This window comes from Bos indicus x Bos taurus, chromosome 2 (genome assembly GCF_003369695.1).
Source record: "Bos indicus x Bos taurus breed Angus x Brahman F1 hybrid chromosome 2, Bos_hybrid_MaternalHap_v2.0, whole genome shotgun sequence".
NCBI lineage: Eukaryota > Metazoa > Chordata > Mammalia > Artiodactyla > Bovidae > Bos > Bos indicus x Bos taurus.
In genome coordinates, this window is record NC_040077.1 from 18,225,275 (window position 1) to 18,242,061 (window position 16,787).

General features: G+C 37.5%; 1 protein-coding gene across 3 annotated transcripts in view; it reads right to left on the reverse strand.

Moving 5' to 3' along the window:
• Positions 1-1,606: 1,606 nt before the first annotated feature.
• PLEKHA3 (pleckstrin homology domain containing A3) overlaps positions 1,607-16,787 on the reverse strand; it is a 28,838-nt gene continuing 13,657 nt past the window's right edge. For 2 of the 3 annotated variants that reach the window (XM_027556591.1, XM_027556610.1), the window contains exons 4-8: positions 16,038-16,174; positions 14,371-14,535; positions 9,182-9,225; positions 7,451-7,566; positions 1,607-3,688 (exon numbers count right to left, since the gene is read on the reverse strand). In XM_027556591.1, coding sequence (XP_027412392.1) covers positions 3,561-3,688; positions 7,451-7,566; positions 9,182-9,225; positions 14,371-14,535; positions 16,038-16,174 — 590 coding nt within the window. In that variant the 3' untranslated portion in view covers positions 1,607-3,560. Of the gene's footprint in view, positions 3,689-7,401; positions 7,567-9,181; positions 9,226-14,370; positions 14,536-16,037; positions 16,175-16,787 lie in introns of all 3 variants that reach the window. The other variant, XM_027556599.1, reaches the window with a different exon arrangement.

A 16,787-nucleotide genomic window follows, 5' to 3' on the forward strand; every position in this document is an offset into this window, starting at 1 on the left:
GACTCATTTAAAAAGACCCTGATGCTGGCAAAGATTGAAGGCGGGAGAAGGGGACAACAGAAGATGAGATGGTTGGATGGTATCACCAACTTAATGGACATGAATTTGAGTAAACTCTGGGAGTTGGTGATGGACAGGGAGGCCTGGGTGCTGCAGTCCATGGGATTGCAAAGAGTCGGACATGACTGAGAGACTGAACTGAACTGGGTAGAAAGTAAATAATGATAGGAAAAACTGATAATGATCAATAAACAATATTTATATCCATAGATTTAACAAATAGTTGTGATTAATCTACACTGGGGGTATAGGGGAGGTGAGGATATAAGCAAAGTAATCCTGCCTGCCTGCCATAAAAGGAATTTAAAAAACATTTCAAAAATCGACAAATCAAGAAAGAGTAATAAAACGTATTTTAAAATAGGAAGGTAAATACTAGAACCAACCACTGAGAGCTAGAAGTACTTGCCTCTAGGGCACTAAGAGGAGGAATTACTTCTTTTCACTCCAAGCCTTCTAGCTTCTATTTGATTTTTTTAACTATGTGCATGAATTACTTAAAAAACAAAAAAGCTAATTTAAAAAAATAATTCAAATTTACAAACTCAGTATGAATTCAAAGAAAGGAGGACTGTGGAAGTGGAAAGCATGAGAAGGAAGCCCCATCTACCAGCTCCAGTTACTTACCTGATCAGGGCTATTCAGAGAGACCTCCTCCAAGGAGCTCCTGCAGCCTAACCAGGCTTTTTTACAGGCCAGCACATACCCTCTGCACCAAGAGGCAGGAGCAAGGTTCAAAGGACAGACCCAGAGGCACTTCATGTAGTAAGTCAAGAATTGGTGGAGTCCAGATTAATAACATGCACGGAGTCACATATTACAAGACTGTATTTCCTGAGATCTTATGATAACTTCTAAACACTAATTATAATAACATACAGAGAAAACCTACAATTCAAGGTGAAAGGTTCCATGGAGATTGTCAAAATGAAGATACTTTATCTCTTGCCTTGGAATTTAAGTTTAAATAGCATCCATTTCTGGACTTGTCCTGACTGAAGATAACACAATAATTCAGTGTAATGTAACAAAGTTCAAATTTGGTCCACTTACAAAAGAACTCTCATCAGAGTTGTTTTAAGCATAGAAGCCTTGGATTCCCACACAACAGAAAGCAAGCACTGGTTCTGCTTAGATCATTGATATACCAAGAGTCTCCAAATTTCTCAACCCCAAGGCCTAGATAAAGTAAAACAAGAACAACCAATAATTAGACACTACAAAAATCATAACAAACCAAAATTCTTATGAAATTTTTCTTATTTGGTTCATCTTTTTCTTAAGATTCAGAAAAGTCAGGCACCCTTGAAAATACACTGGGCTCCTCAAAATGCAAGGTTCCCTGAAGCTTTGCTTCATGATACCAACTCACTGGTCAAAACCCAGGTGTAATTCCAGATACACTGATATTCCCTAAAAAAAAAAAGATTTCACAAATGAGTTGATTCCTAAGGGAAAAAAGGTGATTCCAGTCACAATAAAAATCCATATTTAGGAATATAGCAAACTTGTTCAAAGCACCTACTTCAAGGAGAAAAAAATGATATGAGCCGGAAATAACTGTATTTTATTTTTAAAAATATTTACAGAAAACTGTTCAGGAACTCATATTTTTGGATAAAGCAATATAAAATGGATTTATTTTCCATGAGTTCAAAAGCTTTGTTATAGTGTTTCCATTATAAACCTATTGATTAAAAAAAAAAAAAACTACTAGAAAAACTCCCACACTCAGTAGTAGCACCTTGATCTCCATGGTCTTATCACTACTCATTCCTATTACAAAAAATAAAAAAAGAAACCAAAAACCTGATAACTCACTCAACATGAAAGCTTACTATATTATCAAACTTCTTTTTTCTCAAACTAGACATATGAAGTACAACATGAGCAGAAAAGATTCCTCCTAATATAGTCTAATGACCTGTGTGCTATTTAAAATTTCAAATACTTTAAGTAGCATACAGTTTATCTAAATGTATATTAATGTGTATAGATTGTTTATGTCCATTTTAAACTTAAGAAAGCCTATAACTACACTTATTTTAATAAGGAAATAACAAATTTTTTTTAATTTGTTTAAAAAATATTTTAAACAAATCTTTTAAAACAATTCCCACATAAACTTACAAGAGAAATTTAAAATGAAATAGGACATAACATTCTAAGCTCACAGGCAAAAAAGCTAAAAATATGCCTTACTTGTGTATTTACTATGAGATCTAAATATACAAACAAAATCAAAGCAATAAAGAATATTATTACCATTTGATAAAGATTAGACAAACTACCAATAAATGTAAAAAATACAATGTATTATATGATGAGTTTGAATGCAAAAACCACATATTTATTAAACATATGATTAACTTAAAAACACCAAACCAGTTTGTTTTAAAGTGCTCCTCATCTAAAACCTTGGACAAAACCGTCACTCCAAAGTGAATTGAAAAAACAGTTTACAAGGCAAACACTGACGGCGTGGACAGGCACTACCAGAAAACGCTATTTGTTCTTTAAATAATGCCATTCTCAAGTTACGTAGGGCAGTCACCTTGACAGATTCCTCTTTTTATAAATATTCATAAATAAAAAAGTCTAGATATTCTAAAGAGCTGCAAATATCAATACCTTACAACAGTAGCTTAATAACGTCTATTCTGGGAAAAAAGCACTAAAATCCTCTTCCATTGCAAGTCGTTTATTTCTCTGGTGAAGTGAGCAAGGTCACTACAACATTAACTTCTTTCTAGAACAATGTAAATAACAATGCACACACATCTTAAATTTGGTAGGTCATAAAAGTTAGGATGCAATCTTTTTTTTTTTTTTGATGCAACAGAAAAATAAATAAGTAAAAATTAAATACTTTAACACAACATTTGGTATTGATAAGTCAGTAGTGTCAACTTCATATACGAAGGACAGCACAGTCTGGTTTTTTAAAAATCCTCAATGTCATAGTATTTGGGGTAAAAATATCTCGAATATTAAATGTTTCCTTTTTGCTTAAAGGAATATAATACAAACACCATCAAGCTGCAACCGTAACTCATTTCAACCGGGGTAAAGTGACCATTTGGTCCATGGCACAAGTTATATATATATCACACTTCTGTCAAACTGAAACCTTAGGTTTATAAGATTTCATGTTTATAAGCTACAATACACACTGACTAAGCTGTCAGTCCCTCACAGTTTTTTAGAAAAATATCTACATTTGTCCTTATGGATGTCAAAATGTTACACCATCATTTGTTTAAAAAAAAAAAAAAAAGATGCACATTCATACTGTGAAGTTATTAGGAAAATACTCTTGCAAATAAACTATATAAAGATAAAATACACTTCAAAGGTATGTGGGTTGTTTTTTTGTTTGTTTTACAATATTCTATAAAGTGCAGAGAAATCCTAAGGGAAAAACTACTCCCTATAACATAGTTTAATTACAGCAGCTTTTGCATAGCAATACTTAGCGGAAGTTGGACACTTCCGTTTCCTCAGGAAGAGAAGGATAGAAGAGGATCTTCTGATTCAGATTTCTTTTTGGCCATAAATCTGCTTTCTTCAGGAATGGTTGCTGATGCCAAATCTCCATTAAGTGTATTTCTTGAACAGTGAACAGGTCCTATTAAGAAATTGATTAAAAAGGTAAACATCCTACCAGTATAACTCCAGTCCTCTGTAAAAGAACATTTTCTATTCAGGGACATGAAATCACTGTAGCTTCCTGCCAAGCTTTTGATGGTTTGCTTAAAAAAGTAAATATCTAACTTTTATAATACTGGCAGTTTTAAGGAGAAACCGAAAAATTCATGAGAAGTTATGAAATTATCTGAAGTAGTAGAGATACTTGTTTTGTTCATTGCTAGAACCAAGGTTCACAAATAATGGAGTAATGAATAAGGATTTGCTGAATTTGAATTTAGTCTGCATTAACTATTGCTTTTTCAGCCTTATCGTTTTAATGCTGCTGGCATCCTCCTGATTTTCTGGGCAAAGAAACCAAGTTCTGAAAAGATCACAGGCCTAACCCAAGATCAAACAGTTGGTAACAACAGAACTTGGACTAACTCAGGTCTTGGTCTTTTCATCACAAGACTTTGTTTTCCTTAATATTTTGATTTTATTGGCGTATAGTTAATGTATCATGTTTTGTTAGTTTCAGGTATACAGCAAAGCATCACAAGACTTTCTGAGCAAAGTTGACCAGGTACCTCACACTGCAAGTTCTCACATCTCCATTTGGGATGCAGCTCACAAAACTAGAACTGCAGCTCCAAGCGAGCACATGAAACACACTGGCATGGTCCTGTTCATTTTCACATGAATATATTTTTAATTTAATATAAAATTTATAAATTTTTCAGAAAAGGCAATGACACACCATTCCAGTACTCTTGCCTGGAAAATCCCATGGACGGAGGAATCTGGTAGGCTGCAGACCATGGGGTCGCTAAGAGTCGGACACAACTGAGCGACTTCACTTTCACTTTTCACTTTCATGCATTGGAGAAGGCAATGGCAACCCACTCCAGTGTTCTTGCCTGGAGAATCCCAGGGACAGGGAAGCCTGGTGGGCTGCCGTCTATGGGGTCACACAGAGTCGGATACAACTGAAGTGACTTAGCAGCAGAAGCAGCAGCTGCATCTCTCAAAGGAAAGTATGTGCTGACATAAAGACTTTCAACTAAGACTTGTCTATTTGCCCAGTACACTTTCTAAAAAGTGAAAGTCGCTTAGTCACGTCCAACTCTTTGCAACCCCACAGACTATGCAGTCCATGGAATTCTCCAGGTCAGAGTACTGGAGTGGGTAGCCGTTCCCTTCTCTAGGGGATCTTCCCAACCCGGGAATTGAACCCCGAGTCTCCCACATTACAGGTGGATTCTTTACAGCTGAGCCATAAGGGAAGCCCAAGATCACTGGAGTGGGTAGCCTATCCCTTCTCCAGGGGATCTTCTGGACCCAGGAATCGAATCTGGGTCTCCTGCATTGCATGCAGATTCTCTACCAACTGAGTATCAGGGAAGCCCACACTTTCTAAGAAACAGAACTAATACAGTCTCTGCTTTGTCAGCTAACTGGGACACTAATTTTAGGGTAAAAAGAAGGAAATCTAAGGCTAAAATTGACCTATCCTATACTTGCCAACTTTAAAAAGTTTTAAAGAGTTGAGATATATGTATGGATATAAAGATTAATGCATGTGCACATATTAATGCAGGTATGTGTGTGAGTGTGCATACATGGGTGTATAACTAATTATGTTACACTCCTTAACAGCTAAATTGTTAAATGGAATAGGCCATTTACTCTTAGATCTTATGAAAACAGTTTTCAACAATTCAGAACCAGAGGCTCTAAAAGAAAAGACAGCTAAGGAAAATGGCTGGCTTAAAAAATTAATTTAGCTATCACAAATGAAATTGACACCCTTAAAAAAGAGAAATGGCATTAAAAAAAAAAAGTACAAGGCAGTACAAAACTGCTTCATAAGCTCTAGATGAAAAGGGTCATGTATTTTTAAAGGCAGAGGTAAATTGCAATGTATAGAACCTGCCTCAGGTGACATTTTTTCCCCCATACTTAACCTCTTTAACCATCTCTCTCTTGTTCTTATCACTTCAAAGATGTACTAAATTGGCCTAGGAAAGTTTCTTTCTCCCATACCCTTCCCCTACTCAATCCATTTCCTTCTTTTGTTTATTCACTTGTTGCCCCAACATAAATTCAAAATGATAATGAGTACACAGTAGTGTTCTACATCAATAAATAGATTAGTTCTGTAAGAAAAATGGGCATTAAGAAAAAAAGATGCCAACAACTTCTTGAGATCTGAAAGTGAGCAGCAGTTCCTTCTAGAATCTCAACCATGTTCATGAACTTCACATTCCCCTCTACTTAAACCTGTTTAATATTCTGATTAAGTCAAACAACTCTATATTAATGAATGTTTTCAATATAATCAAATACTAGAAATCCAACACTATTGTTTCATCTCATTTCAGCCACACTACAAATTAGCTGGGCTCCTCCATGCAGTCTAAAGAATCTAATTACCATTCACCATTTCATTTCCATAAGGGAAATAAAATCTTATTCCAAGCAGCTGACTTACAAATAAACCCTTGGAACACAACCTGTTCCTTAACTGAGAATAATATGTAATTTCTACCCCACATGTTTCGTGGAAAAATAGTAAAGACTTTGGAAAGCAAAAGTCTATTAATGGAGTTGTAATAATAATACCATATTTGCATTCACTGGAAATCATGGTCACTACTGTCTAAGTATATGTTCTGACAGACTTTCAAAGCTTCTCCTCTGAAGAAAAAAATAATTAACAGAAATCACAAAATCTTTCCTATTCAATCATAGTATGCTGTCTCTTTAATAAGAAGGAAGAAAAAGGCACAGGAATAAATGTTAGTATAATTCACCATCACCACCAGAAAATAATTATTTACCTTGGCCATTTCAAATTATTTAAGTAACAATGCTGATTTATTTGGAGAAGGCAATGGCACCCCACTCCAGTACTCTTGCCTGGAAAATCCCATGGACGGAGGAGCCCGGAAGGCTGCAGTCCATGGGGTCGCTAAGAGTTGGACCCGACTGAGCGACTTCACTTTCACTTTCATGCATTGGAGAAGGAAATGGCAACCCACTCCAGTGTCCTTGCCTGGCGAATCCCAGGGACGGGGGAGCCTGGTGGGCTGCTGTCCATGGGGTCGCACAGAGTTGGACATGACTGAAGGGACTTAGCAGCAGTAGCAGCTGATTTATTTTTCTCTGAACTTAGAACTTGCCTTTATCTTTCCCTAGAATCCAACTCACAATTTATGCTTCCTTCTAAAATGTTTTTTAAATGCAAATATAGTGGGAATATAAGATTAATAAGAAATTACTAAAATGCAATGGGAATAAAAATGTTGATATTACATATGTAAATCTAAGATACAGTATTTACAAAGAGATATTTAGTACTTCTTAGTACTGACCCTTGGAGAAGGAAATGGCACCCCACTCCGGTACTATTGCCTGGAAAATCCCATGGATGGAGGAGCCTGGTGGGCTGCAGTCCATGGGGTCACTAGGAGTCGAACATGACTGAGCGACTTCACTTGCACTTTTCACTTTCATGCATTGGAGAAGGAAATGGCAACCCACTCCAATGTTCTTGCCTGGAGAATCCCAGGGACGGGGGAGCCTGGTGGGTTGCTGTCCATGGGGTTGCACAGAGTTGGACACGACTGAAGCGACTTGGCAGCAACAGCAGCAGTACTGACCCTATTCACTGCCAGTATTCTTCATTTCAACAATTACAGAGCCCCTTACCTATTTTGCTGAACAGGCCAAAGGGAGAGTCATACCCCTTCTAACTTACTATCTGGGTCTTCAAGAGGAACATCATTACAAGAGTCTGTATCGGAGTAGGTTCTTCGGCGTCGCTGGGAGAGTCGGTGAAGTGCAGACACGGGTTCTTTTATAGAGTGGCTACTCCTGTAAATAAATTAAAAGCATTAAGGACTTCCAACAAATGAAAACACCCTCAACTGCAGTTTTCAGTGACTTCTCTTTAAATGAAAGAGGAACTGTTTTTATACTCAAAGTTCTATTTCAGCAACATTCTACTCCTTCAGAGGTCAGACCATAAACAAGTCAAAGCACTTAGAACCCAGCTGGTAAGCTGGGGAATATAGCCTCTGAGCCAAACTGAAAGGAAAAGAGGTACAATGAAGTGACTACTTATAGAGGAAGGTCCAGCTAGAGAGTAACATGTTTTATGGTTAACAAGTACTTGAAAACTAAAAGTTACCGACTTCACAAGTATATGTATCTGGTGTCACCCATACCCAATCTAAAACAGCAGAGCAAAGGGGATGGGCCAGCAGTATGGGAGTGTGCTAGGAGCCAACTCACTGACAGCAGCAAGTGAAGGCTAGAAAAACTAGTTTTCACAAATCAATCTGGAAAACCAGAAAACTAGAAAAATTAAACTAAAAAATTCAACGCAGAAGCAAATCACCACCCCTCAACAGCATTATCACTGGATGACAGCCCAACATTACTGTTCTTAATGACAAACTTGATTCACCAAGAAAAAATAAAGTTTAAAGACTCATATTGTAGCTTATTTAATAAGGCAAAATGGATAAAATACAGGTCAAAAAATTCGATCATTAAGATAAAAATTTGAAAAAATTAAAACTTTGTTAAAGGAATCAAGCTTTTATTTTTCTGGAAAATTCAGTTGGTGAAATATTTCATTTCCTGATAGAATTAGATACAATACTGGACTCCTATGAGCACATAATAGTTCAATCAATAACATAATCATGAGAGGGTAAAAAATAGTGACAAAATAATAAGGGGTCTCAGCTTTTATTCTTTTTTTTGGTAGCCACTCAGACATTTACTGAAAGAAAGATTCATTAAATTCTATAATACTTTACAAATTTCTAAAGTTTCACATACATGACTTCATATAATCCTATAATAACCATTTTTTGCCTCTACCCCATATTAATGTAGAGACATAAATGCTAATGTCACTATAATTTCATCACTTTCCAAAGAACCAATAAGACAACCATAGCAACTCGAAAGAATATTACCTGCTAAGATAAACAGCATGGGATATCCTGGCAAGATCAAAAAGGTAAATTTTTTACATGTGTTGATATGAATATATACTTTAAAATATCAATTGCTTTTTCTCTCTTTTCAGTAACAGCCTTAGCTCCAAATAAAACAGCTCAGAACAAATATATGATTCTATAATAAACTATAGTAAAATAAGCCTAAGTTTGAAGCCTTAATACATTGAAAATGGATTTCTATTAACCGTCACTTGTTATAATTTACAGCTTAAAAAAAGTATGATAGCTGCCAAGTTGCTTACCTTACTGGCAATTTTATTCACTCATTATTGTTCTTTACTGACTATCTAGTGGGGCCAGGCTCTATACTAAGCAGTAAGAGAAACAGTGATGAGCAAATCAGAACAAGACTCTGCCCATACAGAGTTTATATTCCATTTTATGAAAGACAAAAAAAATTTCCCTAAGTAGGTAGAATTTTGAGAGAATTTGGTCAAAAGAAAAGGTTATTTTACCTCTCTGTACTGCAAGAACCAGGATGGCTGACAGAACGCTTCATCTAGAAATTTTAAAAGAAAATAAGCTTAATCACAGGTCAAGTAGAACAAGACAGCTCTAATACATTTTTATGGTGATGATAATTAACATAAATTTACTCAAGGAAAAGATAGCTGGCCAAAAAATTTGTTTTTTTACAGACTCAAGTAACATTAGCACAAGATGAAGCTTTCTCCCTAGTAACTAATAACTGAAATCTTTCTCAAAGCATACAAAAACATGCTGGATTATTTTCTCAATATTAAAAACCAAATTTTATTTTATATATGTATCTAGGTGGCATCAGTGGTAAAGAACCCGCCTGCCAATGCAGCAGACATAACAGACACGGGTTCAACCCCTGGATCAGGAAAATTCCCTAGAGGAGGATACGGCAACCCACTTCAGTATTCTTGCCTGGAGAATCCCATGGACAGAGGAGCCTGGCTGGCTACGGTCCATAGGGTTGCAAAGAGTCGGACACGACTGAAGCGACTTAGCATGCATGCACGCACGCGCGCGCGCACACACACACACACACGTATATATATAAATATATATAAAACGGTATACCTAACTAGACCCCTCAAAGAAAATCACACTATTTATGATGAAAAGAAGTATTTAGAAAGTCAGAAAACAGTCTAATAAATGTCTCTCTCTGTCTCTTTTTTAAAAGGCAGAGCTTCTCCTTGCCATTCATTATTCACGTAGCTATTACACAGATGTTCTAAAGTGTGGGTGGTTTTCATGGAAAACAGCATTAATAATTCAAGCCTTTAAAGAAACCAGAAGAGAAACCCTAAGCCTTGACTAGGTTTCTAAAATCATATACTTAAAATATAAATAAATAAAATCTGATTCATCAGAAAGTTATTATGAAAAATACAAAACACAATTTAACTACTCCCCCCAGAAGACAGAAGCAGCTAAGTGGATTATTTCAATGCTTGGCGAGGTAGCAGAAAAGCAAACTTTTTACTAAAACTAAGGATACTTCCTTTAAATACAGGAGCTCAAAAGTCTTAGAAGTAAGTTCAAGTCTAACAGTTGTGTTACATAAAGGCCTTCTACAGTTGCTCTGAGAAATCCATGTTGAAATGAGAATTAAGACCCATCCAATTTGTAGTCCAGGGATACTTAATATGATTAAAATAAAGATTCAACTGGACATTAACAGCTGCTTTAAGAGAAATCATTTCCTTTAGGATTACTCACCCAGCAACACTCCCACTACAATTATCACTCAATTTATGGATCAAAAATGACAAGTGTTTAAACCTCCATGATGATTTGAGATATAACTGAATGCAAGCTAATTTAAAGAGAGACATGAGATTAACTATGCTAAGCAGTTACAAAGATCAAGTTAATTTTTGAATTCTCAGATCTTTCAGCTTTTTCGTTTACTCATGTCATTAAAAAAAAAAAAGAAAAATTCCCCTTGAAGACTATCTGACCTTACTTTCTATGCTATGTGTCTCCAGAACTATTTACCATAAGCCACAATTTTTGCTTTAAGAATGAAGTAAAATGGCACAGTGAGGAAAAATAAGTAACCTCTAACCAACACTTTCTAGATTACTTATTGGATTTTTTGTAATGTTTCCACTGATAAAAGACTTTAGTTTAAAAGAGACAGTTATTATGGTTTACATAAAATACACATATGACTTCTCTGGACTATAGAATATTTCTAACAGAAAGCATTTTCCTCAGAAGTTTGATGCAGAAATCAGGTAGGTCTGAGGTGTTTTCATTATATTTGACTCTATAAAACAAAAAACCTTATACAAAAATAATTGAAACCTTAAAAGAAGTACTGTGTACCCCTTGTATATCAAGCTCAGGAACACACTACATCCATCCCAAAAGATTAGGGTTTTCTGTTCAATTATAATGTTATTTAGCAGTTCACAGTATACCTAAAATTGCTCTAAAAAGCAACACTGTCAAACTGCATTCTATCAAATGCCACAATCCTGTGGGTTGTTATTTAAAAATAAACAGAAGGGTTCAACCATCAAATAAATTTCAGAAACACACCACCTCTCCTCAGAGAGTCACCTCTCCTCAGAGAGTCACATGCATTTGAGCATAAAAGAGGTTCTAGAGTTCCAAAGAATAGCAAGGAGAGGTAAGAAAGCCTTCCTCAGTGATCAATGCAAAGAAACAGAGGAAAACAATAGAATGTGAAAGACTAAAGATCTCTTCAAGAAAATGAGAGATACCAAGGGAACATTTCATGCAAAGATGGGCTCAATAAAGGACAGAAATGGTACGGACCTAACAGAAGCAGAAGATATTAAGAAGAGGGGGCAAGAATACACAAAAGAACTGTACCAAAAAGATCTTCACAACCCAGATAATCACAATGGTGTGATCACTCACCTAGAGCCAGACATCCTGGAATGTGAAGTCAAGTGGGCCTTAGAAAGCATCACTAGGAACAAAGCTAGTGGAGGTGATGGAATTCCAGTTGAGCTATTCCAAATCCTGAAAGATGATGCTGTGAAAGTGCTGCACTCAATATGCCAGCAAATTTGGAAAACTCAGCAGTGGCCACAGGACTGGAAAAGGTCAGTTTTCATTCCAATCCCAAAGAAAGGCGATGCTAAAGAATGCTCAAACTACCACACAATTGCACTCATCTCACATGCTAGTAAAGTAATGCTCAAAATTCTCCAAGCCAGGCTTCAGCAATATGTGAACTGTGAACTTCCAGATGTTCAAGCTGGTTTTAGAAAAGGGAGAGGAACCAGAGATCAAATTGCCAACATCCGCTGGATCATAGAAAAAGCAAGAGTTCCAGAAAAGCATCTATTTCTGCTTTATTGGCTATGCCAAAGCCTTTGACTGTGTGGATCACAATAAACTGTGGAAAATTCTGAAAGAGATGGGAGTATCAGACCACCTGACCTGCCTCTTGAAAAACCTATATGCAGGTCAGGAAGCAACAGTTAGAACTAGACATGAAACAACAGACTGGTTCCAAATAGGAAAAGGAGTACGTCAAGGCTGTATATTGTCACCCTGCTTACTTAACTTATATGCAGAGTACATTATGAGAAACGCTGGGCTGGAAGAAGCACAAGCTGGAATCAAGATTGCCGGGAAAGATATCAATAACCTCAGATATGCAGATGATACCACCCTTATGGCAAAAAGTGAAGAGGAACTAAAAAGCCTCTTGAAAGTGAAAGAGGAGAGTGAAAAAGTTGGCTTAAAGCTCAACATTCAGAAAACGAAGATCATGGCATCTGGTCCCATCACTTCATGGCAAATAGATGGGGAAACAGTGGAAACAGTGTCAGACTTTATATTTTTGGGCTCCAAAATCACTGCAGATGGTGATTGCAGCCATGAAATTAAAAGACGCTTACTCCTTGGAAGGAAAGTTATGACCAACCTAGATAGCATATTCAAAAGCAGGGACATTACTTTGCCAACAAAGGTCTGTCTAGTCAAGGCTATGGTTTTTCCAGTGGTCATGTACGGATGTGAGAGTTGGACTGTGAAGAAAGCTGAGTGCCAAAGATTTGATGCTTTTGAACTGTGGTATTGGAGAAGACTCTTGAGAGTCCCTTGGACTGCAAGGAGACTCAACCAGTCCATTCTAAAGGAGATCAGTCCTGGGTGTTCATTGGAAGGACTGATGCTGAAGCTGAAACTCCAATACTTTGGCCACCTCATGTGAAGGGTTGACTCATTGGAAAAGACCCTGATGCTGGGAGGGATTGGAGGCAGGAGGAGAAGGGGGACGACAGAGGATGAGATGGCTGGATGGCATCACCGACTCGATGGACATGAGTTTGGATAAACTCCAGGAGTTGGTTATGGACAGGGAGGCCTGGTGTGCTGTGATTCATGGGGTCGCAAAGAGTCGGACATGACTGAGCGACTGAACTGAACTGAACTGAAGAAGTCCTATGACAGAGAAACCCAATTTAACTTAACCTAGCACTCCCAGACTAATCTGGCCATAAAACTCACTTTCATGGTACATTTATCTCAGAGGATGCTGTTAGTCCACCATAAATTAATTAGAAAACTATGATCTAAGTGGGGTTTCCCAGGTGGCACTCCTGGTAAAGAACCTGCCTGCTAATGCAGGAGACTGAGAGATGCGGGTTCAATCCCCGGGTTGGGAGGATCCCCTGGAGAAGGACATGGCAACCCATAATACTACTCCCGTAGTCTTGATTGGAGAATCCCATGGACACAGAAGCCTGGTGGGCTACAGTCCACAGGGTTGCAAAGAGTTGGACACGAATGAAGCAACTTAGTATGCACCCACGATCTAAATAAATGTAAGTAATAATCGTTACTAATTCTCATATCATTAAATTTGCTGTGGTGGGTAAGAAAATCTTGGAATAAGTTGTACCCTATTATTTCTGCCAACAATTAAGCCTTCAGGTAACTGCTAAAATATAAGCCAGGTGGCATTCTTCCTCCTAAAAAAGGGCTCATGAAAATAGTTTGATTTGAAAAAATGTAAGGTTTCATCAAAACTTATCTCATCTCCAAGTTCCCCCACAGCATGCTCGAGTAAGTTTATTACCTTGAAAAGCTCAATGAAGCCACCACCCTTGGCAAAAAGAGTACTTGCTGTTCGGAGTAAGAACCTAATGTTTAACCTAACATTTAAACAGGTTAGATCTCCTCTGATGTAAAAATAACACATGTATTTTAGAGATGAGAAAAATAAAGTCCAGAGAGATTAAGTACCTTGCCCCTTTGGAAGGTTCAAATCCAAATGCCAACTACAAAATACTGTGTCCCCTGTAACATGGTGTTTCAAACTCTTACAACTCCTTTAAAGATCTGCTTAATTTTAACCCCTTATGAGTAAGTCGTCACCCTCTTGCAGTGCTTTTACCAGACAGAAGCATGCTTCCCAATCTTTAATGTCACAGCTGCCCAGACTTCTATATCTTCCTGGTATGCTGGGGTAAATGGCACAGCCCTTCCAAGGAGAGGGGGTCAGGACCCTGGCACACATGGAGCCTGTCAACTGAGAGGCTCCCATACAAAATCTGAGTACAGTCAAAAGAAGTTCAACCTGTTGACTCTTTCCCTCCCACTGCCGGTTTCCAGCCTTAAAAATAAACACAAAAACAAAGCTACATGCAGTATCATTGGAAGAAAAACCACAAGTCCTAACCATTTGAACAGGGGAAGGTGACACAGGAGAAACCAAGGGGTCCGGATGGGACAGCTGAAACATCTCGGGTTTAAACTTGGCATTTGCTATCTTCACACATTCCTCAAGCGTCGTGATGAATGTATTACACGTGGCACTAAGTAGAGAAGAGGCTTCATTCATGTTCTGAAAAATAATATGCCAAGAGTTTAACAGACTCATACACAATTATGTGGATTCATATACCATCTTATAATCAAGTAATAATCATTACCTTCAATAGACACCTTATTAGATTATGTTCAAATCTATTTAAAATACATTACCTTAGAAAACTAAATCAGTGAACGAATAAAAATTCTCTCAGGCAAACAATATATGAAATTAGACTCCATGAAAAAATAACTCTTACACTTAAACCAAGCATCATATTGAAAAACCGTGTACAAAAATTTATCTTAAAAAAACCTAACCTAGACTGTAAGCCTCTAAGTATCAGAATTCCGAAGGTGATCACCGTAGTGGAGACAATGACTGAAGAGGCAGGCAGAATTCATGTCTCCCCCACGCACATTATCATACCATTTCCCTCTTGGTAGAATACAAACTCCCAAGGTTTTTTGTAAGACAGCAGAGTGCCCTGCTCCTGGGGGATGAATATAGACTGGTATAAGTCAGTCACGTCGATTCCACGATCCTTTGTCAAATACTCATTTTTCCTAGTTTCCACTGACTCAGACCAAAAAGATAATGAGAAGTCTGCTGGGGTTCTGGAATTTTCATCCTCTGATAAAAGCCAAGGTAGAGAGACTCTCTCTCTACTATGGCCACCCACTGCCTCCTGCTTCTATGAGACCTTGCAGTAGCATAGAAGGCTCAGCATGAGGAGAAAAAACCAACACACCAAGAACGGCAGAATGGAAGGAAGGAACAAGACTGGGTCCCTGACACTGTCCCTGAGCCACTGGAGCAGATTCGAGGGCACCTGCCACTGGAGAGCCTGCAATGAAGCAGCAAGTACCTTTAAGTTTAACATACCTACATCCAGAGACAACTGCCATGATCCTTCCCCAGTAGAAGGCCACAGTAGAAGCAGAAAGGTTTTGTGTTCCACTTCTCCCAAGTCAGGCAAAAGGGGACTGGGAACCATGCTGGCCTTTCACCCAGAGAGCAAGCAATAAGGCTCACTGTCCTACTTTATCAGAAAGAATGAGACTATTTCATAGACAGGTCTCATAAATCTGAATTTTGATTCTTACATCACTGTTCTAAGAGGATAAGAGGATTTTTTTTCAAGTTCTTTTATAAAGCCAAATTATTAACCCTCAATAGCTAAGCTAGAACCCTATTACAAAAGAAAGAACATAGCAGCTGTCCAGTGAACTCACGCAGTCAGTCTAGGGAACAGAGCCTGTAATGCTTCTTCCCCACCCCACCTATCAAATTATCAACTGGCTACAAAGACAGACCTTGATTCCTTGGAGAAATGTGCTGCCTGCTGCTTTATTCTGGTTCTACAGACCAAATCTAAAAGATCATACATGTTTCCAGAGAGTCTACAGTACAAGAGGTCTGAAGCTGAGAATAACTTGTCTTGAAAGTGCTCCTCGGTCACCTTACGTGAAGGTGCTCACCCACCGTGTGTCAGGAAAGCACAACCAGACAGGAAAGGGCCGTCTTGGATGTACCTCTATGCTGAGCGATGAATGACTCTCATCGTGGTGAACAAACTCTTGGATCGTATGAACTTGCTTCATTAGGAGGTCACAGTAGAGGCGAAGTTCAGACATTTTGGTTTTCAGAGACTCACTGGTTTCACTTATTTCTGAAAGGAACACGTGCAAACATTCAAACAGACCATTTTCATATTTTAGGGGCTAAGCAACAAAATGGAATCATTAAAAAGTAAGGCAATAGATATAAGTACCTATAGCTTAGGAGGTATGAGATCTTGAAAATAGAATGTAAAGTTTTTCCCTTTAGAGGAAACATCATCTTTTTGGATAACTAGAAAAAGCTGGCAGTCATATATCTGACACGAAGTTTAGGTAGATTAATTTCCAGAGAGGAGCTGATGACAATGAATGCCTTATACAGGATATTTCCATTCCATTATTCGTCTTTCATTTAATAAGTGATTGTATTTCTTTTTTTGTAAATTGGCTTTTCTTGTCCTTTACAATTGTCCTTTACAGTCCTTTTTCCAGTTCTGATTTTTGTTTTTCTCTTAATAATAAATAAATTGAAAATCTGTAAAAGTGCTTATGCATTAATAATAGCAATCTTTCATCCATTCAAAATACTTACAGATATTTTTCAAGATCTTTCAGCTGTCTTTCACTTTTCTTTATTGTATTTCGGTATATAGGAGTTTTTAACTTTTATGTTGTTAAACTGCTCTATGTAAGCATTTATTTATTTTCTTTTGTTCCTTTCAC